This window comes from Lethenteron reissneri, chromosome 39 (assembly GCF_015708825.2).
Source record: "Lethenteron reissneri isolate LAM-NWPU_2019-01 chromosome 39, ASM1570882v1, whole genome shotgun sequence".
NCBI lineage: Eukaryota > Metazoa > Chordata > Hyperoartia > Petromyzontiformes > Petromyzontidae > Lethenteron > Lethenteron reissneri.
The window spans coordinates 9,548,243-9,575,406 of record NC_083817.1 but is presented as its reverse complement, the minus strand read 5'-3'; the positions used below and the strand labels follow the sequence as shown (position 1 = coordinate 9,575,406).

The following is a 27,164-nucleotide window of genomic DNA, read 5'->3' as shown; positions in this document are numbered from 1 at the left end:
GTGCGCGCGCGTGTGTATGTGCACGTGTGTATCTGTGTGTGTGTGCACGTGTGGTTTGTGTGGCTGCGTGTGTGTGTGCACGTGTGTCTCCGTGTGTGTGTGCACGTGTGGTTTGTGTGGCTGCGTGTGTGTGTATGTGCACGTGTGTATCTGTGTGTGTGTGCACGTGTGGTTTGTGTGGCTGCGTGTGTGTGTGTGCGTGTGTGTTTCCGTGTGTGTGTGCACTTGTGGGTTGTGTGAGTACAGACACAAATCTGTCTGTCCGTCTGATGATTCTAATTATTGGCGAAACGTCGTACTCAGATTATAAATGTTGTGGATTTGCTCTCCAACACACCGGTGTTGCTGTACTCGTAACGAATTGGCCACGTTCTGTTTACGTGACAGTCCTTACCAATTGGCCGTGTCGGGTGGTGGCGGGTTTAACGACACATTTATATATTTACGTGATCTAACCCAAAAAAACATGTAATCTGGACGATGCTTGAGTATTGAACGCGCAATGACGTGGGCCTTATTTATATATAGCGCAGGCTCGCCATGTAACAGTATTCGGATTCTATAAAACTCGGCCGTTATTGTTGTTTTGTTTGCTGCCTGATTGTATGACCATAATCTGTGTCCCATACTCTAATTACGTTGCCGCTTAATTTTATCCCGACAAAACAAAAATAAATGCCCGTGCCGGCTTGCGGGCTGTCTGGGACAAGAGCTGCTAGCGAGCGGATATTAATATTCAGCACGCTGTGTGAGAGGGTTGTGTGGCCAGCAACCACGCCCTGAGTATTCATGTCAGCGCACCGCACTAAGTACGCACTTAAGGCTAAGTTAACCTAGAGGGGGAGGCCTGGCATCGGTTCAGATGTTGCTCACAACTGGCGTCAACTATGACTTGGAATCGAACTCACGCGGCCGAGTTTTTTGCGCAGCGCGTGAACCATTGCCCCACCACTCCCAACAATTGATTGTATGCATGCTCAATAACAAAGATCCCCCGTATAGCCTTTGTAGACTGTTGGGGCAAGTGCTGTTAGCGAGCACTTACGAAAGCTGGCACGGCAGATGAGTGGGTGGGTGGCCGGCATCACGCCCGGCCGCTTTGTCTCCCGAGTGGCGATGTTGACACATAGCACTGATTTGAGGCTGAGTCTACCTAGGGGAGGCCCAGGACCCGTTCAGATAATCGTCAACGGTGTTGGCCGTGAGCGGAAATTGAATTCGGGTCGCCGGATTTCGGGGCACAGCGGAGCGCTAACCGCTGCACCACCGCTCCCCACGCACACACACACACAGAGACTGAAACCATCACATCAGCCCGCGTCCACCGCTAAGTGGTGATTGTGCCAGGCTCGGCGTGGGATTGTAATCCGATGACTATGACAAACAAGAATAGGTGTTACCCTTTCTGGCAATAAAACAGGTGTTAAGATATTCAAACACCAAATTTATACCTTTTTCAAGGAATCAAGTACTGCATTAACCCACACATTGTTCTTGTGGTGAACATGTAAACAAAACACGCTCTGCTAATGTATGCATTGTCTTTGAAACTGATTGGCCTACACCAGAGACGGGCTTCTTTATGGCCTAGTCTCACCCAGTGTCAGAGCAGAGAACAACGCCAAAAGGGTAAAACCGATTTTACTTTTCATACTTTGATACTGGCAAAAAAAGGTCACGTGAATCAGATGAATGTTGTCAGATGACCGCTCTCCCATGCAACGACTGCATGATGCGCCGCCTACTGTAGCGCAGATTTTTTTTTATCTACATTTGTGCAGTTACTTGACATACCTCAATTTTTTGGTTATTTTCTTTGAACCGATCCACGTGACTTTACCGAAAGACCCAAAGAATATGGAAACATCAAAATGACACGGATTATTTGATGACGCTGACGCCGCTGCTGCGTTGGCAGTGGTGCATGAGCACAATTGACGAGAGAAAATCGTTGCGTCAATAACACTGCGTCTGCGTGTGTGGCTTTAAAAGGTGAAAAAAATATCAATATAATAGGTGACGTTTCGGGGCAATGACCATTTTTCGTGATACATAAATCACGAATTATAAACAAGGGCAGTGGTTGTGGTCGTGGTATGTGTTTTACGTGTACGATGATGAAGGGCCGTTACCCAAAACGTCGCCTATTATATTTGTATATATATATATATATTTCCCCCTTTTAGAGGCCGCAAGTGGCATTGACGAACATGTGGAGTTGTATTTCGATTTAAAGCTTTCCTGACTGCAGGGATTCATATTCTTGGTTCTTTCGGTAAAGTCACGTAGAAGGGAAATAATAAAATAATAAAAATAAAACAATAAAATTCTCACGACGTTTCGATTGCAACACAAGCAATCATCATCCGGTGTGAAAACCACAGCAAGAACATTTTTGAAAAAAGTGGCGTTTTTTTCTTAACGTTAGCACCACGGACAGCAACTGGCGGTTGTTCACATGATTGCTTGTGTTGCAATCGAAACATTCGTGAGAATGTTATTGTTTATTTGTATTTATTTATTTATTTCCCTTCTATTTGACTTTACAGAAAGAACCAAGAATATGTGGAGTTGTGTTTTTTTTTGTTTCTTCTCCCAACTTCGGGCAATTCGTGATCGCAGCCCGGTCGCTTTTCCGGCGTAACCTTCCTCCCCCCCCCAGACGGTGACCATCATTAGCATTGCTTTGTCGACTGATGCAGCCATTAGCAGCCCCAAAACCACTCCCACTCTTCACGTGCTCCCAGAATTTCTCGCGGCGATTGAAGCCCAGGGGTGTGCTTATCCTCCGCATGGATAGTGTTTCTGCCGGTGAGCGAACGCGCGCCGCGCGGGGAATAGTTGACCGTCAGCGTTAAAGATGTAAAAATAAATTACCTGTTAATTATTTATCTTATGGCCACCTGCCCATTTTGCCCGTGCCTCCGGGTGTTCTACAACAACAGCATGACCACCACTTCTTGGGACGACAACAGCACTTGTTCCTGTCGAAAGAGAGACTGGACCCCGGCCACAGGAGCGTGGAATTTCCACAATTGGTTCATTAACAGAGGTCCGCGATGGCTTGAGGCTGTCTATCTGTGAAGAATCATTGGCTCTGTTATTATGTTCGACACGACGTAACCGTAATTGGTATTTTCCATTAACAAAGGCGAATAATTATTGAACTGGGCCTCCGCTAAATCGACTCAGCCTTGTATGTGTTTTGAACTTCTTTTGCGCCGTACGTAGCCAACCGTGCTAATAGCAAGTGCGGGGGAAGGACAGCAAACTAAACACGAAAAGCAGTTATGAAGAAATGAGCTTTCAATCTCGTAGATTTAAAAGTGCATAGCTCCCAGTGGCTTTCCAGACGGCCACAGAAGCGCATCTGAAAGCACGCGATACGGACGACCGTTTTTGTTTGATGGCCAGCCAGAACCCGCTGCGAAGATGTGTGTATGCCGAACATTAGAACAGTAACACCCCGATTTACGTCACCTCCTTTAACGTCATTTCGCAAGTACCTCGTCACTTTATTATGAACACCGCCACCTGATTTGGGTCGCCTCAGCCCCACACTCACGTCGCTGACAGCGTCGTCCGCCCTGTCTCGTTATCCGTCGCCTCTCAGCCTTCGCCTGCACCACCACCACCACCGCCACCATCACCACCACCACCTCCACCACCACCACCACCTCCACCACCACCACCGCCACCACCACCACCACCACCCTACCCCGTAAATCACTTTGGAGTTGACGTCGTTTCCAATATTCGTCGTCGCACCTTTAAAGGAACGCATCGCCAAACTAAACCGGGGCATTGATGTGCCTGGTCCGGTGTGTAAACATCGCCACTGGGGAGACAAAGGCGGCCGGGCGTGGTGCTGGCCACCCACCTCTTCGTGCGCCGTGCCGGCCTTCATAAGTGCTCGCTAACAGCACTTGTCCCAACAGTCTGCGATAGGCTATACGGGGGATATTTGCCTTTATTCGGTGGTATGCGTTTGGGGTCGTTATATTTTTGAGGATGTTAACACATCACTCTGAACACTTCCGATCTGGTCAGTTCGCGGAACCTAATCAGTACCGAGCCTGGCACGATCCCTTGTACGGCATTCTAGGCTGTGCTGTGGAGGTATAGCAGCGAGATCCATCGTTGTACTATACTCCCACGCGTGTGCCCTCCGCCTGCACCAATCTACGCTGACGGGCGCGGGGAAGTATGGTCGGTGAATCCTTGAGACCCACCGAGTTGTGGGGCGGCCCCTCATCCAGCAGTGGAACGACGACAAAATAAAGGCGGCTCTAACGTGTACGTATGGCGGGGTGGTGATGGACTGTCGTGATTTTCGATGGGTGCGCGGGAGTGCTGGGTGACTTGTGAAGGGCCAGTGATGGGTGCTTTATTTTAATTAGTCACCGTGGGTGATGGTGCTCCTGCGTTGATGGGTGATGGTGGGCCAATGGTAACGGGTGAGGCAGCGACGGGCGGTGCTGCGATGTTGCTGCGTAATGGGAGGAGGCGGTGGCGACGATTGGACCTTGTTGCTGGGTGATGGCGTTGCGGTTATAGCGACCGGGCGCTGATGATGACGATGATGGCGCTGATGGTGGCGACGCGAGTCGGTGGCAGCTGCCGTGGCCGACCTCTTCGTGGTTGGCGGCGAAGGGGACCGCTTGTGAAGGAGGAATGACGATTGGGTGTTTTGTAACGACCGACTGATGTGCGTTGACGCCCCTTGATTGTGAGTGGCATAAGTCGTCGGGGAGGAGGGCCGGGCTTGTTGCTCACGGCGATCAACCCTCGCGGAGCGCCCGGAAAGTCCATTCGAGTGTGGGAGAAGGACACCTGGTGGGGCAGCGGGCAAAGTGCATTGCCGCACGAGGGAGGGGAGAAACCCACGTGGAAAATAGTTGATCTTTAAATCTGCTCGCCGACCAAACGGTCCCAAAGGCCCAAAGCCGAAGTGGCCAGCGAATGACGGAGATTTTGGAGCTCGCTTCTGCGGCCGTTCGCACAGACGACTCATGCTCTCGTCAATGGAGCGTAAAACCCATCATCACGTGAACTCCGGTCATCCTAGCAGCGGTGGCTTTTCGCTGGCCATCGAACAGAGACGGCCGCTGCCATCGCGCGCTTTCAGATGTGCTTCTGCGTCTGCCTGGAACGATTGTCGCTCCGATGTTAGGAAGCCGCTGGGAGCTGTGCACTGTTAAATCATCCAGGTTGAAAACTAATTTATTAAGAACTGATGTTTGTGCTTGTTGTCCTTTCTCCCGCAACTCCGATTAGCACGGTTGGTTATGTACGGTGCGAAAGAAGTTCAACATACATAGATAGATCAGAGTTAGTATTTTTCTTTGAATTGAGCTTGGGAAATTCATGCAAACTTGGGGAAAATAGACGCTGGGAGGGAATTCCCAGTTTGAGCGATGCGAGGGGGGCAAACAGGAAGAGAAGAGTTGTGACCTGCAGTGTGGTGAGTGAAGCGGTGTGTGGGGTGGGTGGGAGGGTGAGTGAGTGGACGTGCGAGAGGGTGGGCGAGTGAGTTGTTGTGAACTGCAGTGTGGTGAGTGAAGCGGTGTGTGGGGTGGGTGGGAGGGTGAGTGAGTGGACGTGCGAGAGGGTGGGCGAGTGAGTTGTTGTGACCTGCAGTGTGGTGAGTGAATTGGTGTGTGGGGTGGGTGGGAGGGTGAGTGAGTGGACGTGCGAGAGGGTGGGCGAGTGAGTTGTTGTGAACTGCAGTGTGGTGAGTGAAGCGGTGTGTGGGGTGGGTGGGAGGGTGAGTGAGTGGACGTGCGAGAGGGTGGGCGAGTGAGTTGTTGTGAACTGCAGTGTGGTGAGTGAAGCGGTGTGTGGGGTGGGTGGGAGGGTGAGTGAGTGGACGTGCGAGAGGGTGGGCGAGTGAGTTGTTGTGAACTGCAGTGTGGTGAGTGAAGCGGTGTGTGGGGTGGGTGGGAGGGTGAGTGAGTGGACGTGCGAGAGGGTGGGCGAGTGAGTTGTTGTGACCTGCAGTGTGGTGAGTGAATTGGTGTGTGGGGTGGGTGGGAGGGTGAGTGAGTGGATGTGCGAGAGGGTGGGCGAGTGAGTTGTTGTGAACTGCAGTGTGGTGAGTGAAGCGGTGTGTGGGGTGGGTGGGAGGGTGAGTGAGTGGATGTGCGAGAGGGTGGGCGAGTGAGTTGTTGTGACCTGCAGTGTGGTGAGTGAAGCGGTGTGTGGGGTGGGTGGGAGGGTGAGTGAGTGGATGTGCGGGAGGGTGGGCGAGTGAGTTGTTGTGAACTGCAGTGCGGTGGTAGAACTCAGTGCGGATGAGATGAAACGGTAGTCCTCAACATGGGTGGAGAAAGCATCGAGTGAAATACACGCGAGCAGTAACAACGAGAATAGCGATAGCAGAGTGATAAGGGGCCGTCCATTAATGACGTCACGCACCTAGAAAGGGGGGGGTCAGACATTTGTGACGATGTGTGACGAGGGGGGGTCGGTTGAGAAATGTGACGTACCATCAAAATGCGCAACTTAAAAATAATTATTTCTATTATTTTATAATTTACTTATTTTTACCTACGTGACGAAAACTTCAAATCTAGAACTTAAAAAAATATAGACAACACGTTCTACTTAATTAAATATACTTTTTTATGTTTTCTCCTACAACATCAGAGTGCAGCGCCACATTAAATACGCACTACAATGACAATAGTTTAAAGCGATTTGAAGAATGTTTTTTCGTGACGTCATATTTTAGGGGGGGTCTGACTTTTCGTGACGCCGTGTGACGAAGGGGGGGGGGGGGTCAAAAATAGTCCAAAATCGCGTGATGTCATTTATGGAAGGCCCCGAAGGAGGCGACTGACTGACTTCTGGTGAAAGCATGACCGGACTGAATCAGGGCTGGATCATCAATTCCTTTGGCCGCTTCGTGTTAAATTCTGTCACAAGTGCGGTGAGTCAGGAACTGGGTGTCATACTCCCGATGTGACAGCATTATCCAACGTTGGCCAACATGGACCAAAAACAGATAAATATCTCCGTTGTCAACTTCCTTCATGCGATTTACCAAACCTTCCATTGCAGAACCCTCCCTAAACAGAAGGGTCTTGAGACCCCGTGGATGCTTTCAGGCCTAATTTAAGGCCAACGTTATGTTTAGTGGAAGTAACAGTTATACAAGAAATCCATTTCTGTAATCAGATTACCGAATAATGCAGTTACCGGTAATCCCATGTTAATCAATTTCCGGCATGCAACCGGATTACTGCTGTCACCGTAGATGCGACTTGCCAAGCACACCGCCCACACTTCCCTCCGTGGTATCGGGAAAAATACCGGATTTACATTGATACATCTAAAAACGTCGGCCGGTCGATAATCAGACCGCATATTACTTTCCCCGATGTAACCCTGTTCACGCGTGACCATTAGTTCCCCTTTTGCAGGGTGATCCATTAGAGCCCCATTCCGTCAACTCCCTGATGAGTGTTTGTGTGTGTGTGTGTGCAGCCATTGGTGAATTACGGAGCTGAGACCATCAACGCAGTACAACTGCGATCTCGGTTTCATCACCGGTGGCTTTAGACTCAGATCCCAACACCTCAGTGGTGCTTGCTCGGCAAGAACGAGCCCAGTAATGGGCGTGCATCTGTTTATTGTGGGTGGCAGGGTGGGTGGCGCAGTGGTGAACTAACACTCGTGCCCTCACGGCAATGTGGCCATGGGTTCAATTTCCCACTCGGTCGACTTCTGCACGGCGTCTGTGCGTTCTCCTCCTCCCTCTTCCGCATGGGTTTCCTCCGGATTCTCTGCGCGGTCAATCTTCACCAACTCACAGTGACCGGTGTGGTGAAGTATGGGCGAATAACCACACGACCCGCCTCCATTAAGCAGTGGATTGACAAAGAAGGGGCTCTGCATGTACATGTCATTTCCAAAAATTCACGGTGCCGGCACATAACATATGTTGTACAACAATAATAATGAAACGGTTAAGAAACGTACTCGAAGTGGGGTTGGGCAGGACACGTCGCTAGAATCTAGAAGCGACGTGTCCTGCCGATGGACAAGGATCGTGATGGAGTGGCAGCCAAGGAACGGAACGCGTCCAAGGGGTACATCTGCCTAGGAGATGGAGCTGCGAAATCATCCCGCGTGATCAAATCGGGCGCTGGGTGGATTGTTGCATCGCCAGCGGCCTGGCCATGGGTGATGCAAAATAACACGACAGTTCTGAAGTGACAACGATCATGTCTAGTCAAACGTAACTACCGGATCATGAATCTCAATCATGTGGAGGATCTACGCGTGAAAAATAATGGGCATCAATTGCAGCCTCTCTTATTCACCAAAACTCATCCACCCACTAAAACAACCCAACGCAACTCGAGATGTTTATTTATTTATTCAAGGGAGGAAATAAAGAAAAGAAAATCACCGCGCACAATTGCAGGTCGTTATTAAGGCCGTTAAAAAAAAGGTGGCAAAATTGCGCGCGTGCGAGTGCCGTTCGTTCGTTCGTTCGCTGTTCGGCGGTGGCAGCGGGGAGTTGGTGGTCTTACCGGCGGACTGGAGCGGCAGGTGGCAACCGGGGGTGGAGGAAAGACCCCCCCCCCCCCCACGTCCCCCGCAATCAATACCCGCAGCCACTTCACTGCTTAAACGGGAGCCCCTTAACGAGGCCCAGAGGGCCTTGTTCGTAGCACGTGGGGCCCGTTTCCTTGGAGGTGCATAATGGCAAAGCTGTGGATGTGGAGATTTTATTTGTTTCATGCACACACCGAGGTTTCGCTCGTCGTAAAAGACATGTCGTGAGAATTGTTCGGAAACTTTTTTTTTTAAAGCGTTTACGTTTTATTTTCTTACAACGCTGTGCATGTGTGCGCGCGTGTGTGTGAGGAAGTCGCCCTCCAGCAACAGCGGAGGGCACAGGAGCGACGCTCTCACAACAACCAGCGCAGCGCCGGGCGGCTAAAGCACAGCAAGTTGGCGCAGTAGGGGGCACAGGTGGTGCAGTCGTCTCAGTCAGTCGACCCATGGCATTTAGGTCTGCCCCGTGACCTGCTGCCAGCGGGCTTTCGACACTTCACGTGGCTTTAATGTGCACATAGCCTGGCACAAGCGCCGTGGTGACGTCACCGCCACTTAAGTGGCGAATGGCGGTTGTTGTTGTTGTGCGCGCAGTGACGATATCGCGCGCCTCGTCCACCCCAGGATAACTCAACCGGTCCTGGGACTCACCTAGGTCGACTGAGCCTTAAATGAGTACTGTACCTGGTGTGCGGTGTAAACATCGGCACTAAGGGAGACAAAGACGGACGGGCGTGGTAATGGCCACCCGCTCCCTTCGCGTGCCGCGCCGGCCTTAATAGGTGCCCGCTGACAGCACTTGCCCCAACAGTCTGCTGAAGGCTATTTTCGGGGATCTTTGTGTTGGATGTAACAGTGTATTGATTAATCGATTGTTGTGGTGGTCGAGTGGCTCAGGGGTCAGAGCACCGAGCTGACGCAGCTGAGATCCTAAGCTCGTTATTTAAACATACCTCACCCCGCTGGTCAATCGGAGTTGGTGACATCGCTGAGCGCGTATGCCCCATAGAAGCGCAGTACAACAATGGGTGTTTGTTACACTGCGCTGTGATGGCAACAGCACAGCACCGCAACCACCCTGGCATGCATGGTGGTGGTTACCCATCTGAGCAGTAGCCAAGCTCAGTCCCGCTTAGCTTCTGAGATCTCATGACAATGAACACGTTCCGTTTTGATTTGGTAATAGGCAGCAAGTGCGTTGACGTTCGTTTTTTACGTGTACGGAATTGAACAACAGAGCGAGTACGAGTTAATTGAGTAGTATCGAGCAGGGGGTGTTAGGGTTTTACTCGTGAATTCAAATCGTGGATCAGGGGAAACTTATTCTTGGTTCTTTCGGTAAAGTCACGTAGAAGGGAAACAATAAAATAATACAAATATAAAACAACATTTGTAATACTAATAGGGTTTTTCCCCTTTTTTCTGGCAACAAAAACTGACACCTTTTGCAAGGAATCATGCTTACATTAACCACAATACTTGCAGTCAAATGCAGAGTCTCATATGGTGTTCGACCAGATGACGCCTTTTGGCGCCTTTTGGCGTCATCTGGTCGAACACCATATGAGACTAGGCTCTAAAGAAAGCTGTCTCTGGTGTGGACCAATCAGTTTCAAAGACAATGCATAAATTATCAGAGTATTGTTTTTTGTTTGCATTTGACTGCAAGTATTGTGGTTAATGTAAGCATGATTCCTTGCAAAAGGTGTCAGTTTTTGTTTGCCAGAAAAAGGGAAAAAACCCTATTAGTATATTTTGGTACTGGCAAAGGAGATCCCATGATGTAACATTTGTAATATTTTTTTTATTGTTTCCCTTCTACGTGACTTTACCGAAAGAACCAAGAAGATGAATCCCTGCAGTCACGAAAGCTTTAAATCAGGGGAAACTTGTCACCCTGCTGGGCAGCGGTACATTTGAGCGCCGCCTTGTGGGAAGTCAACTGTGTGGCCTGGAAATAAACCGGTCCCACTGTCGAAGCAACTTAGCGTTTATACAACTTTCTCAAGGCCCACCGGAGGAGTGCCAACACGCACGAAGCACTTTGACCGTCTGGCAGATGTTGATGGAGTAGATCAACAGCTGTCGTGTTTAGATTGCGGTGCTTGAGCAAGATGCGTTGCAGTCGTGAGTAGCGGGAGGGGTGAGTCGCCATGCCGGTGCCACATTCATGTTCGCGAATCGGGCTTTGAGTCGTTATCAATTCCATGGTTCTGTTTTGGGTGACCACAGCAGCACGCTGCCAGAGATTTATCCATTCCTGATCGGATACGAATATGAACATTTCAGCCGACTTGGCTTTCTCTGGTGTCAGGCCATGAAGGAAAACCATCTCCCGTGGAGGCCAATCAGATTTGAAGCTTTCGTGACTGCAAGGATTCATACTCTTGGGTTTTTTCGGTAAAGTCACGTAGGTAAAAAATTTATAATAAAAATAATAGAAATAAAATAATAAATCACGACGTTTCGGAGGCAACACAAGTCTCCGCCCCCGAAACGTCGTGATTTCTTATTTTATTTCTAAAATTTTTATATTATTTTTATTATTTATTTTTTACCTACGTGACTTTCCCGAAAAAACCTAAGAGTAGGAGGCCAATCAGTTTCAAAGGCAATGCATGCATGATCAGATCATGGTTGCATGTTCTGCCACAAGAATGTGTGGCTAATGCACACTTGATGCCTTGCAATCGGTGTATCTATTTGGTAATCGTTGGGTCTTTCGGTAAAGTCACGTAGATAGGTACAAATTAATAAAAACATGTTTTATGTTATTTTATATATTTGTTATTTATTCATGAATTCCTGCAGTCATGAAAGCTTTAAGTCAAGATGTATCTATTTGGTGTTTGACCATCTTCACACCTCCTGCTTTATAGCCAGAAAGGATGAAGCCTATTTCTTGTTGTTTTCAGCGTGAACATTTCAGCCGACTTGGCCATGTCCAGCAACATTGTGGGTGACCATTGATTACGGCAGATCCCGTAGCTCACGCGGCCCCTGTAGACCTCCCTCGGCCGTTATTTCCCCCACGTTGCAGGAAAACCTCTCGAAGCCCCGGATAATTGGAGAGAGGGGAGCCTCTCTGATTGTGGCGAAGAGGGACCGGGCGTGTCCGGCAGACACCAGATGGACGATGTTGATGATGATGATGTATGCGCATTTGGGGTGGGGGGGGGAAGGACAAACAAGATGTTGATCAGCTGAGGCAACCATCCCCGCCCGACCAGGATTTGAACTCACGACTCCTTCCCGTCACGACCGCGTGGCGATCGCTCAGCCCGGATGCGCGTGGCAAACCCTGCAAGCGGGCATCGGCGCTGAGGTCAGAGAGAACGAACTCGCGAGCAAAGAGCAGCCTGGGTACGATACGAGCCGCCGTCGCCGTGTGCGGCGGGAATTTGCTCTGGCAACACGATCTTGCATACGAACCACCCCCCCCCCCCCACCTCCCACCATTAGTTCGATTCCCTTCCATTAATTTAGCAAATGCAGCTGATTGATAAACGGAGCACGGCTGGGCCCTGCGATTGGGGGGTCCGAGCACAGGGCCCAGCCGGCCGGTGCTGCCGCTCCGCGCTGCCGAGACGTAATTGACAGCATGATGGATGAGATATGTGCCTGCTAGGCTTCTACCCCTCCTGCCCCCCATCCTTCTCCTAATTGTCCGTTATAAATATTTAATGAAATCAAATGGAAGCCAAGTCGGATCCCTCCAACGCTGCTGATTCCTTTGGAAAAAAAATGGGTTGAGAGGGGGGGGGGAAGCTTTTGGTGCGCTGTGCTAGATGGTGATGTTGGCAATTATGGATTTTTTTTATTTCTTTAAAGATGCAGTGAAATGTCCTGCCATGGCCGCGAGTTTGATCTTCGCTCTCGTTGGTGCCGTTTCACTTTTTTGTAAGAAAAAAAGGGAGCAATTAAGAGGAGATCTGAACCGGTTACCCCTTAATGGGACCTTCACGTTCCGGGCATTGACCTTGAAACAGAAAGGCGACAAAGTCGAATCAACCAAAGTTATTGAAACAGCAATCTCGGAGTAAGTTAAAATGCGTATCGAATACATTTCGTATGCATAGGATTTTGTTGTTGTGGTTGTTGATGTTAAATGACGTTGGGGGAGGGGGGGGAAGAAAAAAACCCATAAATTATAGCGAACTAAAATAAATTAACTTTAATTAAAACACGAAGAGTAAAATGTGGCAATGCGAAACCGTGTCGAATCAAAAAGTGGTGAGCATCTGTTTATGCTTAGCGCAAAAGCATTTCCAATGCTCACATTAAAGTCGAACACCGACCATTACTTTTGGGCCGTCCTGAACCCGTTGGAGGTAATTCCACATTCCTATGGCAGGAAGAAGTCCACCCAGAGCACAACCGCCATTCGAATTTACCTCCCAAACTCAGGACATCGCAACCTCCTGACCTTTGTGAGCCACATGCTCACACCATATATGTACACGCATAACCCACCCTCTTGTCACTCCACTGCTGGACGAGAGGCTACCCGTGCCGTGGTACAATCATGATTCGTAATTCGTTTCCTTTGGTTTAGATCGTGTAGGTCTCATATAAATTCCACAACTATAACCAGTCGCGTAACAAGCATGGTGGCAGGGGGTGTCTTGTCCCTCTGGTGGCCATAGCTACGAGTCGGGGACCCCTTGGCAATCATCACGAGAGATGTTTTTAACAACAAATGTAAAAGAACAAAATACTTAATTTACAACGCGGTTGAAATTAATGTTTTGATGAAAACTCTCGAATTTACGTTCCACGTTTTATTAAAATTTCATTACAGCGGTAACGTTTGGCGTAAATGTTCGAGATCGTGAGCGTAACGGTGTGATTAGGCAAAGGGAGCCGCGGTACTTAGTAGCCTGGGTGCGACCGTGCGAGACAAATCAAACATTGGGGATCTCAACGATTGCCGCACCCCCTGCGTCCATCACGTCGTTACGACGCCACTGCCTGCAACCCTCCACCACCCGCCACGGCCGATCAAAGATCAAGTTGTCACATGGGCTCATCAACGTGTGGCTGCCACGCAGTGATCAGCCGGCACCAAATTGGCCCCCAAGCTCTGCGGTCCTCTATATACACGAAACTGCAATTGGCATATTGATGAGCTTGCATATGGGTGGACAAGAGCACGCGGAGAAAATCCACGCTTGCGATGAGGCAACACTTTATTCCATACAGATGGAACAGATGGAGATTAGTGCACGCTGGCTGTACTCGGTGAAGACTCTCTTCCATGCAGATGGAACAGATGGAGATTAGTCTACACTGGATGTACTGCTTTCCTCAGTCAAGACTCTATTTCATACAGATGAAACAGATGGGGATTAGTCCACACTGGCTGTAATGCTTTACTCAGCCAAGCCTCTATTCCATGCAGATGGAACAGATGGGGATTAGTCCACACTGGCTGTACTGCTTTACTCAGTCAAGACTCGATTCCATACAGATAGAACAGATGGGGATTAGTGCACACTGGCTGTACTGCTTTACTCAGCCAAGCCTCTATTCCATGCGGATGGAACAGATGGGGATTAGTCCACACTGGCGGTACTGCTTTCCTCAGTCAAGACTCTATTCCATACGGATGGAACAGATGGGGATTAGTGCACACTGGCTGTACTGCTTTACTCAGCCAAGCTTCTATTTCATCCAGATGGAACAGATGGGGATTAGTGCACACTGGCTGTACTGCTTTACTCAGCCAAGCCTCTATTCCATGCGGATGGAACAGATGGAGATTAGTCCACACTGGCTGTATTGCCTTCCCCTGGCAAGCGAGGGTATATATGGCAATTCGACGTCCACGGCAATGGAGTTTCACACCCTTTGCATTGTCCACTGGCCCCTCGCGTCCATAGTGCTAGATTACAGGTGTGATGAAACAAGGCCAGGCAGCGTTGAGGATGCGATCAGAAAGGTTGCAATGGGTGGGGAGCGTGCTCAGGGTGGTGGAGGGCAGGCTACCGGGACAGGCATCGACGCAGCACCCAGAGGTTGAAGCCCGAGACGCAGGTGGTGGTGACGATGCTGACGACGATGAGAATGTACTCATTCAGCGCTCGTTACAAGCAAAGTGCTCGCCACAAATAAACCACAATACCTTGGTGATCTCGTCAAGGAGCATAAACCATCACGCGAACTTTGGTCGTCTCCGCAGTGGTTGTTGGCTAAACATCAAACAAAGATGGTCGCCGCATCATGTGCTGTCAGGTGTGCTTCTGCGGCCGTCTGGAGCGCTCTTCCTTCCTATATTAGGAAGCCACTGGAGCTATGCACTTTAAAATGTTGATTGAAAACGAATTTCTGTAGACATGATTTTTGTGTGTTAGTTTGTTGTTCTTACCCCCGCCCACTCTGATTAGCACGGTTGGCTATGTATGGTGCAACAGAAGTTCAACACACACACACACACGTACATACGTAAGGGCGGTTGTGTGCAGCTGGCCTCGTGCATTCACATTTACACCAGCGGATTCAGAAATGTAAATGACGAGAAATAGCCTTCACAACAGAAACATCAACCTTGTTTTTCCATAATTGATGTTTTTTTGGGTTAGATCGCGTCAATATAAATGTTTAACTAAACCCGCCGCCACCCGACGCGGCCAATTACTAAAGTTTGTCGCTTAAACAACATTTGCCAAAGCGTTACAAGGACAGCACACCGGTGTGTTGGAGCGTAAACCCACAACATGAACAACGCGGTATCGTGACGTTTCGCCGGTAATTACAACCAGCATCATCAGGCGGCAGCCAGAGGTGCTACTCTCCATCACACCGGTGTGGTATTTGAGGAGCTCACGGTCATCCCCGCTCACCTCCTCCACGAGGGCGTTTCGTTTTATATTCTCACGGTTGTTTCTACGGCGGGGCGTTCTGATCCGTTGCTCTAAGCCAGGGGTCGGCAACCTACGGCTCCGGAGCCGCATGCGGCTCTTTACAGGCTGCTTCTTGACGATATGTACGTATGTACAGTATGTACTCAGATGCATTGCGGCTCTTGAAATACTGAATTTTGTACCGAATTGGAAAGAAATGGCTCTTCTTGTTATTTTGGTTGCCGACCCCTGCTCTAAGTTCTAAGGAGACCCACCTCATATTCTTGGTTCTTTCGGTAAAGTCACGTAGAAGGGAAACAATACAATAATAAAAATATTAAAAAAAAATTTTATTGTTTCCCTTCTACGTGATTTTACCGAAAGAACCAAGAATATGAATCCCTGCAGTCACGAAAGCTTTAAATCAAAAGAGACCCACCTGGTTTTGCCCACTACGGCGCCGCGTCCTCTATCTCTGCCTTTGCGTTGCGCCCAGCCCAGCGATCACCCTCGGCCTTTTTCGGGATTCGAGTCCATTCCGCTCGCGAGTTCGCGGTCTGCGCGCCTCTCCGCGCCAGTTTTCGTGACTCCGTTCTTCTCCCTGACTAGAGGTTGTTCGTTTCATTCGTGCGCCCTGAACTGAAGGCCGCGAACTCTGACAGATGTTTCCCTCCAACGGGCCTCTCCCCGGTGCTAAACTAGCCGATCTCCGTCTCTCTCTCTCTCTCTGTGTTATCTCTGCTCCTCTTTTTTTTTTACCAACTATTGCAACGAAACCTCAGTATGATGCCTTCGTATCGTAGTCGGTTAATGACTGCGATTATGTTTAGACGACTTCTCCCTCTTTCCCGGCTCGTGGTTGGGAAATAGCATTTCAACTACGGCTGGCCGACGTTCGAACCGCGATGTCTGACGTTTTGGTCCCTGTGTGGAGACAGCCTCTTCACCGTAAAATTCAGTTCCAAATGCCGGGAGCTCCTCGAACTAGCACGTTATAGACAACTCGCCTTTGAATAAATAATATATAATGAAGGGTAAAGCACGGAACGCGATAACACGTGAGATGCGTCACGCAGGCTGAACAAAGACCGAGGCGCGTGGGTAGCATCTAGAAGCATCCAGCAGCATCCCGCCGCCTCGTGTGATGCTACGTCGAGGCAGCCGTACAACCGCTTATTCCAACTCGCGCGACGTCGTTCCGTTCGCTCGATCGCATTACATCCAATTCGCATCCGCGTTATATGGACCTTATGGCGGGACCCCGGGGTCCCATAAGCCCCCGGCTCTCGCATAAACTGCGTTGCGACAGTCATTTTATGTCTGCTGAAAGCGAACGACACGGCAATCTGTTCCTCTTGACGAGCTCTACACGATGCGCTAATACAAGTTTAAAAGTTTTGTTTCTTCTGCGCATTCGTCCTCGCCGCTGCGCTTGGACACGACACGGCAGCAGAACGATCCGCGCCAGGCGGGTCGCGGCGTTCATGTGCGCGGTGGGACGGAGTCGCCAAAAATAAATTAGTTAATTACCATTTTGACTTCCGTTTATTCGGGACCCCGGGGTCCACAATAATAACAAAATGTGTTCCCTATTACATTCATCGCGTTATATCCAATTCGTGTTGTGAAAGCACACAGCGTAATTGGAGAAGGGACACTAACAGCCAAGTAGTATCGGTCGAATTAGTGATACTAGCGGAGGCATCATTATCAGCTCTAGTGGAAGGGCCAGGTGTGTGGGTGTGTATGGGGTGAGTGATGCACGGCACATTAATCTTCATCCTGACACTCCCTCCCCTCCCCTCCCGTGCGAGCCACATGGAGCCAGTGAAGTGTGTAAGAAGCGACATTTAATACGTCACCGCCTCGCAATACAACAATATCGCCACATTTCCTCTGCCCGGAGATAAAACAGCAGCAGCAGCAACAATACAACAACAACAAACCCCAACAAAAAAAGCAATAAATCCATCCCAGACTCCAAAGTTTCTTCCCTGCTTGACAAAGCACCGCGACTCTCGGCTCTTGCATGGGGTGTTCAATAAACGCAAAAAAAGAAACAATGTAAAACCGATCTGAAGAGTGGAGTCATCGATGATGATGATGATGGTAGTAGTGGAACCAAGTACATTGCATGTCAAGGGGACGTATGAATTGTAAAAATCTATGAACTCTTTATTTTACCAGGTAAGGCCCATTGAGCTATATAGATCTTTTTCAGAAGCGACTTGGCCACAAATGACAGCCGAACAAAGTGGCTTATCGCGTGGAAATGTATAGCCGGGCCAAATACTCTTGAAAGGATGTTTTGAAATGTGGAGGGAAAAACCGGAGGGAAAAAATCTACACAAGCACGTGAAGAGAGACATGCATACTCCAAGCATACAATAACAAATAGAACTTGGGTTTCAATAAATACTCTTTTTGTGTAGGAGGTCTCCGTTTTGAATGTTTGACCAATTGCTGTGTGGTTTTGTTATGGAGGAAAAAGTATTGCCTGGAGAAAATCCCATAAATACGAGCAGGCATCACACTCACACCTCCCTCACGCCGGCGAGAGGCGATGGAGAAGTCCACAGCCTGACACAACAGAGACCAGTAAGTGCCCTTGACGAAGCGGTGCTGCTTCTATACGGCGGCTAGGAGATGTTAACTCCCTCGCCTGGTATACAGGAGGTCGTGCGTTCGATTCTGACCCTGACGCCTGCTGCTGTATATTTGGAGTTTGATTGTCTCTCTCTCTCTCTCTGCCCGTGGTCGTGTGGATGTTTCTCCAGGTCCTCAGGGTTTCCCCTCCACATTTAAAATCAACATCACGAGTTTAGATTATTTGGCAGCTATAAATTTAAGTTTAGAGTTTGTGGGTGCTATAAATATGCCTTTGTGGACAGGTCGCTTGTAAAAAAAGAGCTACTTTATATAGCTCAGTGGATCTTACCTGGTAAAATAGTTATAAAATAAAAAATAGTTATAAAATAAAAAAAATGTGTTATAAAATAAAAATTTGTTACAAGAAATTTCTTTGTAAAAAAAATCAAACGTTACAGCTTCGATATCCCAACCGTGACTGGCAAAAAAAAAGAACAGCCCAAATTACATTGCAGTGAATAAAAAAAATGCCCACGATTGTGTTTTGCGATAAGAATCTCTTCAGCTTTTATGTCCACGTTTTGCCTGCTGTACCTTCTTTTTTACCTGTGGAGTGTTCAAATGCGGTGAGGTGATAGCATTGGGGCACGTGATTTATCGCTGCGCGTAACCGAAGCGTTCATTCTTCAAGGTTTGTTTTCGCTTCTGCCGAGGATATTGCACTCGGTTTCCTAGACGTCATTGAGAAGTGTTACAATCACATCTCAGCAATGGAAGGGGATGCTGCTGCTGCTGCTGCTGCTGCTGCCAGAGTGTGATGAGTATCTAAACTAAACGTATTATTTTACCAGGTAAGACCCACTGGGCAAACAAACGAGAGCTCAACGAAGTGGCTCATCGTGTGGAAATGTAGAGCAGCCGAATACTCGAAACGCGTGATGTTGATTCTAAATGTGGAGGGAAAACCCGGAGAACCCGGCAGAAAAATCCACGCGACCACGGGGAGAGAAACACGCAAACTCCAAATATACAGCAGCAGGCGTCAGGGTCGGGATCGGTCCCACGACCTCCTGTGTACAAGGCGAGGTAGTTAACATCTCGCCACCGTGGCCGCCCAACACGATTCACTCTCTTGGCGTGCCGGTTGTAACAATGCCACCTGTTTCTTAAATCCCCACCACTGCCACCACCACCGCCTGTGTCCACCTCGCGGTATTGATGGAAATCACCACGCAGTTCGCCAATCGACACCGCCGTGCGCGCGGTGGGGAAAGAAGTGGGTACAACCCAAATCTTTCATGATGTCCTGCCAGCGTGGAAGAGGAGACCCACATGCCCTCTCAAATGCTGGCCTCTCCGCCAGCAGTCGAGTGACCAAGTAATTGTAGGGCTGCGCCTTTTTGCCTCCACCGAGATTGGAAGGGTTCGCTTTTGAATCAAGCCAGAGCATTTAGCCACAGGATAATAATAATAATAATGTTGGTCTACATTTGCAAATAAAAATCGAGTGCAATTTCTAAATACAATTGATTGAACTTCACAAGCAAACATCTACCGTAACTGTTAAATATTAAGTATAGTTTTTCCAATTTGATGTCATCATGCCTTGCTCTTCCACTATTCACCACCACCCCCCTCCTCCCCAACCAGCCCACATCACAATGCGGGGAATAATTGTGCATCTATTTGTTTTAATGAAGCTCTTTGATCACTCGTTATACTACAGTACAGCCTCTAATCATACCGTAAGCCTGCATTTTATCAGGCGACGGCAAACTGCGTGTAAAATAGCACCTAATTAAAGAAGTCATCGATTGAAAAGTTTCTCGGCTCATAAATAGTGTTTATTGGTTTGTGTTTGGCCTTGCTGTTGCCTTTTATTGCTCGTCGCTGCTATATTGGGGCATTAAGTCGAGAGACATCCGCACAGCGCTGGGAATGTAATTGGGTTCGCGTGTCGGAAGAAAGAAAGCTGGACCAATGTTGGTCCATCGTCGCGAGTTTTTTTTTTTCCACTGGCGCATCCCGAACCGAGCCAGCGCGGTTCCTCGCCGTCACGGGCGGTTGTGGCCATGCTGAGCCGGAAGGGCAATCTGCGACGACTTTGGCCCCGCAAGAGATAGGCATCTGGCCGGCTTGGGGCCCAAGCAGGGCCAAGCAAAGGCCACAGGGCCAAGCAAAGGCCACAAGGCCCGCGGGCTGATGGCGCGTGACGTCAGTACGCAGTGAGGACGCAGTGAGCCCACGGCTCAGACAATTTACTAAGGGTGGGGTGGGGGGTGTGTGTTTTGTGTGTATGCGTCAGTGCACATGTGTGTGTGTCTGTCTGCCTGTGTGGTTTTCATTGGGAGCGGTGGCGGAGTGGTTCGCACGCTGTGCGCTACGAAGCCGGCCACCCGAGTTCGATTCCCACTCTCACGGTCGACACCGGTGACGATTATCTGAACCGGTCCTGGGCCTCCCCTAGATCGACTCGGCATTAAATTAGTACCTGGTGGGGTGTGTAAACATCGCCACGAGGGAGACAAAGGCGGTCGGGCGTGGTGCTGGCCACCCACACCCTCGTGTTCCGTGCCGGCCTTCATAGGTGCTCGCTAACAGCACTTGTTCCGACATACTGTTGAGGCTATACGGAGGATCTTTGTTTTTGTTTTTCATTGGTAATTGTTAGGGGAACCGTCTGTCCACCACATGGTTTTATTGGGACGTTTGTGTTCAGTGTCTGTGTGTCTCATTGTTTTACATTGACGTCTTTGTCTTCGTGTTCGTTATTTTGTGTCACTGACTCTGCAGGGTGTTTGCTGATCGTTTAGAAAGTACCGTGGTGTCACACATTGGGCAGGGTCACATCACACCGGTAGGGAAGCACTGAACCAGCTTCACGAATTCCCAAATTAAATTGAAAAGGAAAAATCGGTTGTTAAAAAAAATTATCGGGAAATTACTTTCTCCGGTTGTTCGTCTTGTTATGCTTTTTACAACAAAAGATAAACGCATCTTTAATGGGAGGGGGGGGGGGAGTAACATTTGGTTTTACAGAGAGAGGCGATAGAATCCTTTGAAGCCAGCACCATGGCCCATAGTGCAACGCGTGGAGGTTGGACATCGGGCAACGTGATCATTATTAGCGCCGAGGGTTAGTGGGGAGACAAGATTAGCATCAATTCTAGATTTGAAGCTTTCGTGACTGCAATGATTCATATTCTTAGGTTTTTTCGGTAAAGTCACGTAGGTAAAAACATTAAAAAGTAAAATAAAATAAAAAATCACGACGTTTCGGAGGCAACACAAGCTTCCGTCTTCAGGTGGTACCGTCACAGCCACGACAGCTGTATCAAGTAAATGAGAGATTGAGATAAACGGAGTGGTAGCTCCTGCAATCTCTCATTTACTTGATACAGCTGTTGTGTTGCCTCCGAAACGTCGTGATTTTTATTTTATTTTACTTTTTAATGTTTTTACCTACGTGACTTTACCGAAAAAACCTAAGAATAAGATTAGCATCGGCCATCTCGATGGCCCAATCTCCGCCCGGTAGATCACAGCTTACGGTGACACCTCAAGGCCGCCGGCTCACCAGTTGTTGTTGTTGTTTTTGCCACTCGATCACGAGCCGCGCCGAAGGACGCGGACTCCCGACGCCGAGCTGCCGCTCGCCGCGGTGCCCGAGCGCGCTGCCCTTGCGGACGCGTTGAACCCCCCCCCCCACCCCCAGTTTTTATTTTGACATCCCGCGGCAAACATCAGTGGCAAGCGATTGGCTGGGTGCCCCCCCTCCCCACCCCGCTCCTCCTTCAACGAGGCCCAAAGGGGCCCAACACACGGGACGTATTTTCTTGGTCGACTCTATTTGTTAAAATAGACCTCATCCCTGGGTCGGATGCCCTGGCTGCGAGCGAATGAGGACGCGCGGCGTGGGGTTGGGATTACGGCCCCTCTCGCGGCGGCGTCGAGATATCTTCCTCCGCGTCTGCTCCCGTTGCCTTTCGTGTGTTTGAGGGTCATTGAACGCACCAGAGTGTGGGACATCTCGCCGAGCCGAGACCCCAGGGCCGCTATCACCGCGATGGAGTGAATATGCGGAACGGGCGCTGGTCGGGAGGGCTTTTTCGACCACTGGAAACTTAACACTGAAAAGCAACAAAACCAATGTGACGAAAATGACTTGGTTCAGTGATGATGTATTTGCAAGTGTGTAGCTTTACAGTTAAAGTAACCTAGACATTTATCTTGATTTGAAGCTTTCGTGACTGCAGGAATCCATACTCTTTGGTTCTTTCGGTAAAGTCACGTGGGTAGAAAATAAAATTAATCACGACGTTTCGGGCACAACACAAGCGTCCTACAGTGACATGCTAATTTATTACAATAACATCACTAGCCCCGGACACTTCTTTATGACCCTTGGGCTACACCCATTTCAAACCTTTTAAAACAGTCTGCCTCAGCAGCAGACCATGCTTTCTCACCTGATGACGGACGCTGGTGTTGCGCCAAAAACGTCGTGATTTATTTTATTTTATACCTACGTCACTTTTACCGAAAGAACCAAAGAGTACTTGAAATGTATGCCAACCCTGCCCTGAGTAGTGACGAAAATTACGCTGTTCACTGATGATGGGCATGGTAAATGCCCTCACACCCACCCACCACCCAAATATAGAAGTCAAATAACACATATGTGTACAGCTTTATACTTAAAGTAACCTATATAATCAGGCTAGCCCTTCTCGGTGAGTAAAACCGATTAACCTACAGATCGTAACTTTTGGACGTCGAACAAAAAAGCATTTATCAAAAAAGTGTTTTTTAGATTGTTTGTTCAGGTTGTATGGATAACAAAAAACGACTACATTCAGATGTCAACTGTATAGCCCTTCTAGGGCATCGTGAGAACTTGCATCCACTCGCTCAGTCACCGGCGTCTGCTTGTCGACAACGAGGCTAACCTTGCTGTTTATTTTTTCACTCTGTTCTGTTTTCCAGCAACAGCGTCGTTTGGATCTCCTGACCATCACGAGCCCAGGTCGGTCCGTTCGCGGCACGCTCTCATTCACGAGCGATGTTATTGACTACCTCGCCTGGTTCACAGGAGGTCGTCGGTTTGATTCCCGACCCTGACGCCTGCTGTATATTTGGAGTTTGCATTTTCACTCTGCCCGTGGTCGCGTGGAATTTTCTCCGGCGTCCTCCGAGTTTTCCCTCCACGTTTATAATCATGCGTTGAGAGCATTTGGCTGCTATACATTTCCGCGTGATAGGCCACTTTGTTGAGCTATCATTTGTGGCCAGGTCGCTTTTGAAAATGAGCTTTTAGCTCAGTGGGCCTTACCTGCGTTTTGTGTTGTTTTTTTGTGTTTAGTTTGTTCTTCCCTCGCACCTCCGATAAGCACAGTTGGCTACGTATGATGCGAAAGAAGTTCAACGTACATACCTGGTAAAATAAAAAAAAATAGTTGATATTTTTTAGTGCTTTAGCAAGGGCACACCACCCACTGCAGCACAGATAGCTCCGCCAGATGCCCCCACTGCCTTACCACCACCGTACGTAACATCACTTACTTCCAAGCGGAGCTTCTTGACTGTCACATGTTACGGTTCAGCCCCCTTTACGTTTGCCCGCCGCTGTGGGTCTTCGGGGCGGAGCGGCGGTGCCGTTGTGAGCACGCTGCGCTATGAGACCCCGGCCGGCGGTGGCTGCACTCAGCGGCAGGGGAGGCCCGAACCGGCGGTCGAGCTCCTGAACCTCAACATCCGGCAGCGACCAAATCGGTCAAAACCCCCTACCTACCCACCCACCCACCGCACGCGTGCCTCCTTCGTTCGTCTCTGCTTCCACGTCCCGTCAATCGACCCCCTGTTTCGTGAGCTCGACAAATCCCACTGTCAACGCTTGGAGGAGGCCCTCATCCAATGATGAATTGACAAGGGGCTCTACGTTATGCGAGCCTTCGCCAAGTCGACATGTGCGAAATCGTTATTGCCATTGCGTTAACGACACTAAACACAATTTACAAGGCGCGCATTTTTAGCGAGTCGGACGCAATGTCCGATCGAGAATTCGCCGGCGCGGATGCAGAGCTCGAAGTCCTCTCCTGTACCAAACTGAACAGGTGAGAGCGTGAACAGGTGAGAACTTGGATCGGTGAAAGATTGGACAGGTGAGAGGCTGAAAAGGTGAGAGCATGAACAGGTGAGAGCATGGACAGGTGAGAGCGTGAACAGGTGAGAGCTTGGATAGGTGAAAGATTGGACAGGTGAGAGCCTGAACAAGTGAGCGCATGGACAGGTGAGAGCCTGAAAATGTGAGAGCCTCAACAGGTGAGAGCCTGAACAAGTGAGAGCATGGACAGGTGAGAGCCTGGATGAATGAGAGCCTCAACAGGTGAGAGCCTTGAGTTACTGCTTGAAGGTGGATGATGGTGCCCGGATGCTGAACCTGCTGCTGCTGCTGCGAATGTGCAGTGGGAGAGAGAGAGAGTTCCAGTCAGTTGCTGCCAGTGCAGTTACAGGGAAACGCCGCTCAGCCAGGACGTGGCCTTGGTCCAGGCTGCGATGAGCCGGCTGTCGGGCGTGATCCGCAGGGCGCGAAGGTTAGCTGTGCTCAGCGGAGTGAGAATGGTGGAGGGAGGTATGCCCCCTGACCGTAGCTCGTAGATTTTGTCCACCAGTGGGTGTTGAGAAAGGTGTGGCGATTGATGATATGATCATCAATAATGAAAAGACATGGTTTGCTTTGATCTTCATGCGTGTAAATGTATAATCTGCTTATGCAACCGATATGTAGATTCTATGCTCGTGTTTTATTTAATTAAGCAATTATTCAAAACGGTAACGGATAGATTGGTAGATTATGTATATAGACGATAGGCGCAGCTCTTAGAAACTATATTTCCATTTAGACTGTCTCAGCGAGCAGTGTACCACCCAGTGTCAGATCACCCCCGGAAGATGACGTCACAGATCTAATTCTGAAGCCGCTTCAACAAGCATCTTGATCAATGCCAGGAGCATAATATTTACAAACAATTACAAAAATATGTATATTTCTTCCTCAAATAAGTATTGAGGTGGTGGAACATCTCGTAATTACGGCTCTGAGCCAGTGGTAGAAATTTCACATTCCTATTGTGAGGTCAAATCTATCACAAGGTCTATTCACTTCTAAACGAAGTGATACGCGGTTTATCGACCCCAAAAGGATGACCGAGATTTGAACTCGCAACCTTGGGCCGGATTTATTATTTATATATGTATATAAAGCATACATTATGAAGCCATATCTCAAGACATGCTACAAAAATAAATATTGCCTGCCAACGTTACATTGGATTAACATTTCTCCTCCGTTAAAACAAACTTGGTTTCGACTACGTAAGATTGTGTCTTTGCATTCTGATAGTTCCAAGTCAATGACCAATGGACACGCACTAACTTTTCGTGAAAAATGGTCAAAGAACCCCCCACACCCCCACCACGTCCCGCACGCTGTCGGAAGGTCCTTACCCAGCAGTGGATGAACAAGAGGCTGTACATGTACCTATGAGTCTGTGAAATACTTGATCGTATAATGCGGTGGTTCTTAACCTGGGGTGCACGCTGCACCCCCTGGGGGTGCGAGATGCCCTTTCTGGGGGTAGCGAGACGCGGACAGACTTTGTTTTAAGGTAAATCATCGAAAACACAAATTAAGCACAGGGACGTAAGTAGAACTACGTTGTTTTGATCGAACCTATGTATTTACTAACATTATACTTTTTTTTACGATTGAGAAGCAATGGGGTGCAAGGCTGCAGTAAATGTCTGTATCGACCAACATGCAAAAACGGGTTGCGTGGTGCGGTGGATTGAATAATAATCATAAGAATAAAGTTCACTTGTGACGAGCCTTCATGACGGTATTCACTCACTCCCATAGAGAGAGGACGGCTCGGCAGCCACAGCGAGTAGCCACACGCGGGCAGGAGGGCAGCTACGCAGTGAGCCGGCGCCAACAATTGCCCGAGCTCTGCAATCCCCTCTTTATATTAAGGTTATATCCACTAATTAAGGAGTCTTTAGAAACTAAACTATTACAAACTATATATTTTTTTAATTTTAGCAGGTAAGGCCCACTGAGCTATATAGTAGCTCTTTTTCAGAAGCGACCTGGCCGCAAATGATAGGTCAACCACGTGGAAATTGAAGGCAGACACATACTTTAAACGCACGTTGATTCTAAATGTGGAGGGGAAAACCGGAGGACCCGGAGAAAAATCCACGCGACCGCGGGGAGAGAGACACGCAAACTCCAAATATATAGCAGGCATCGGGGTATGGATTGAACCCACGATCTCCTGTATACCATGCGAGGTAGTTCATATCTCGACACCGTGGCGCCCACAATAATTTGGGAGGAAACCGGAGCATCCGGATCAAAAATATGTGGAGTGTGACTTGTCTATTTTTTTGGGGGGGATCACGGGGTGCATATAATATATTGATTTATTAACTACTGACAATAAATGAATGAAGGTGTCCACTTTGAGGGGGCCTTACCCACTCGTGCCCCCTCCCCCAAACTCCACCCATGGAAACACTCTACCCCATGTCGACCGAGCAGTTGGAGCTCCACATTTTTGCCGCACTGCTTTGCTCCTGGTGAGCTACGGCACGGCTTCTACTCGACTCCCACTGGAAGGGACTTTCACAAGATTCGTGCGGTGATCCACCATCCCTCGCCTCGGCAATGCTGGGTTACAGGCCACATGCATAGCCACCGCCGCCTGGTGTAAGCGTACTACTTGCTATCAGAGGATTGCAAGTTTAAATGCCATTCAAGGGGTTGGCAGCCCATCAGCATCAACATACTATCTAGGGTCGCTAAAATAGGTACCATTTAATGGGAATTCGACAGCGATCAAATTTGTAGATGACGAGAACACCCCCCCCCCCCCCCCCATCGTAGCAGAGTTATAGTGCAGCCTGGAAAAGCAACAGCGTTTCAAACGCACGTTTGCTCAATTCTATTTTGGTGGTGACCTCAGACTACAAGGACCACAATGCACTTCTTCAGGAACTGCTGATGGTCTTGTCGCCTATGCACGATGGCCACGTGGTTTTTTTTTTAATCCACATTGCTGTGTGCTGTTTGAATTTCAACAGCAGTTGTATTCAAGGCTGCCT

At 49.0% G+C, this 27,164-nt stretch overlaps 1 protein-coding gene across 1 annotated transcript in view; it reads left to right on the top strand.

The window, feature by feature from the left end:
• AGBL4 (AGBL carboxypeptidase 4) overlaps positions 1–27,164 on the top strand; it is a gene marked incomplete at its 5' end in the record, with an annotated part of 423,165 nt that overhangs the window by 345,277 nt on the left and 50,724 nt on the right. Inside the window, 1 exon segment of the mRNA XM_061567463.1 lies at positions 22,986–23,025. Within this exon segment, the coding sequence (XP_061423447.1) occupies positions 22,986–23,025 (40 nt within the window).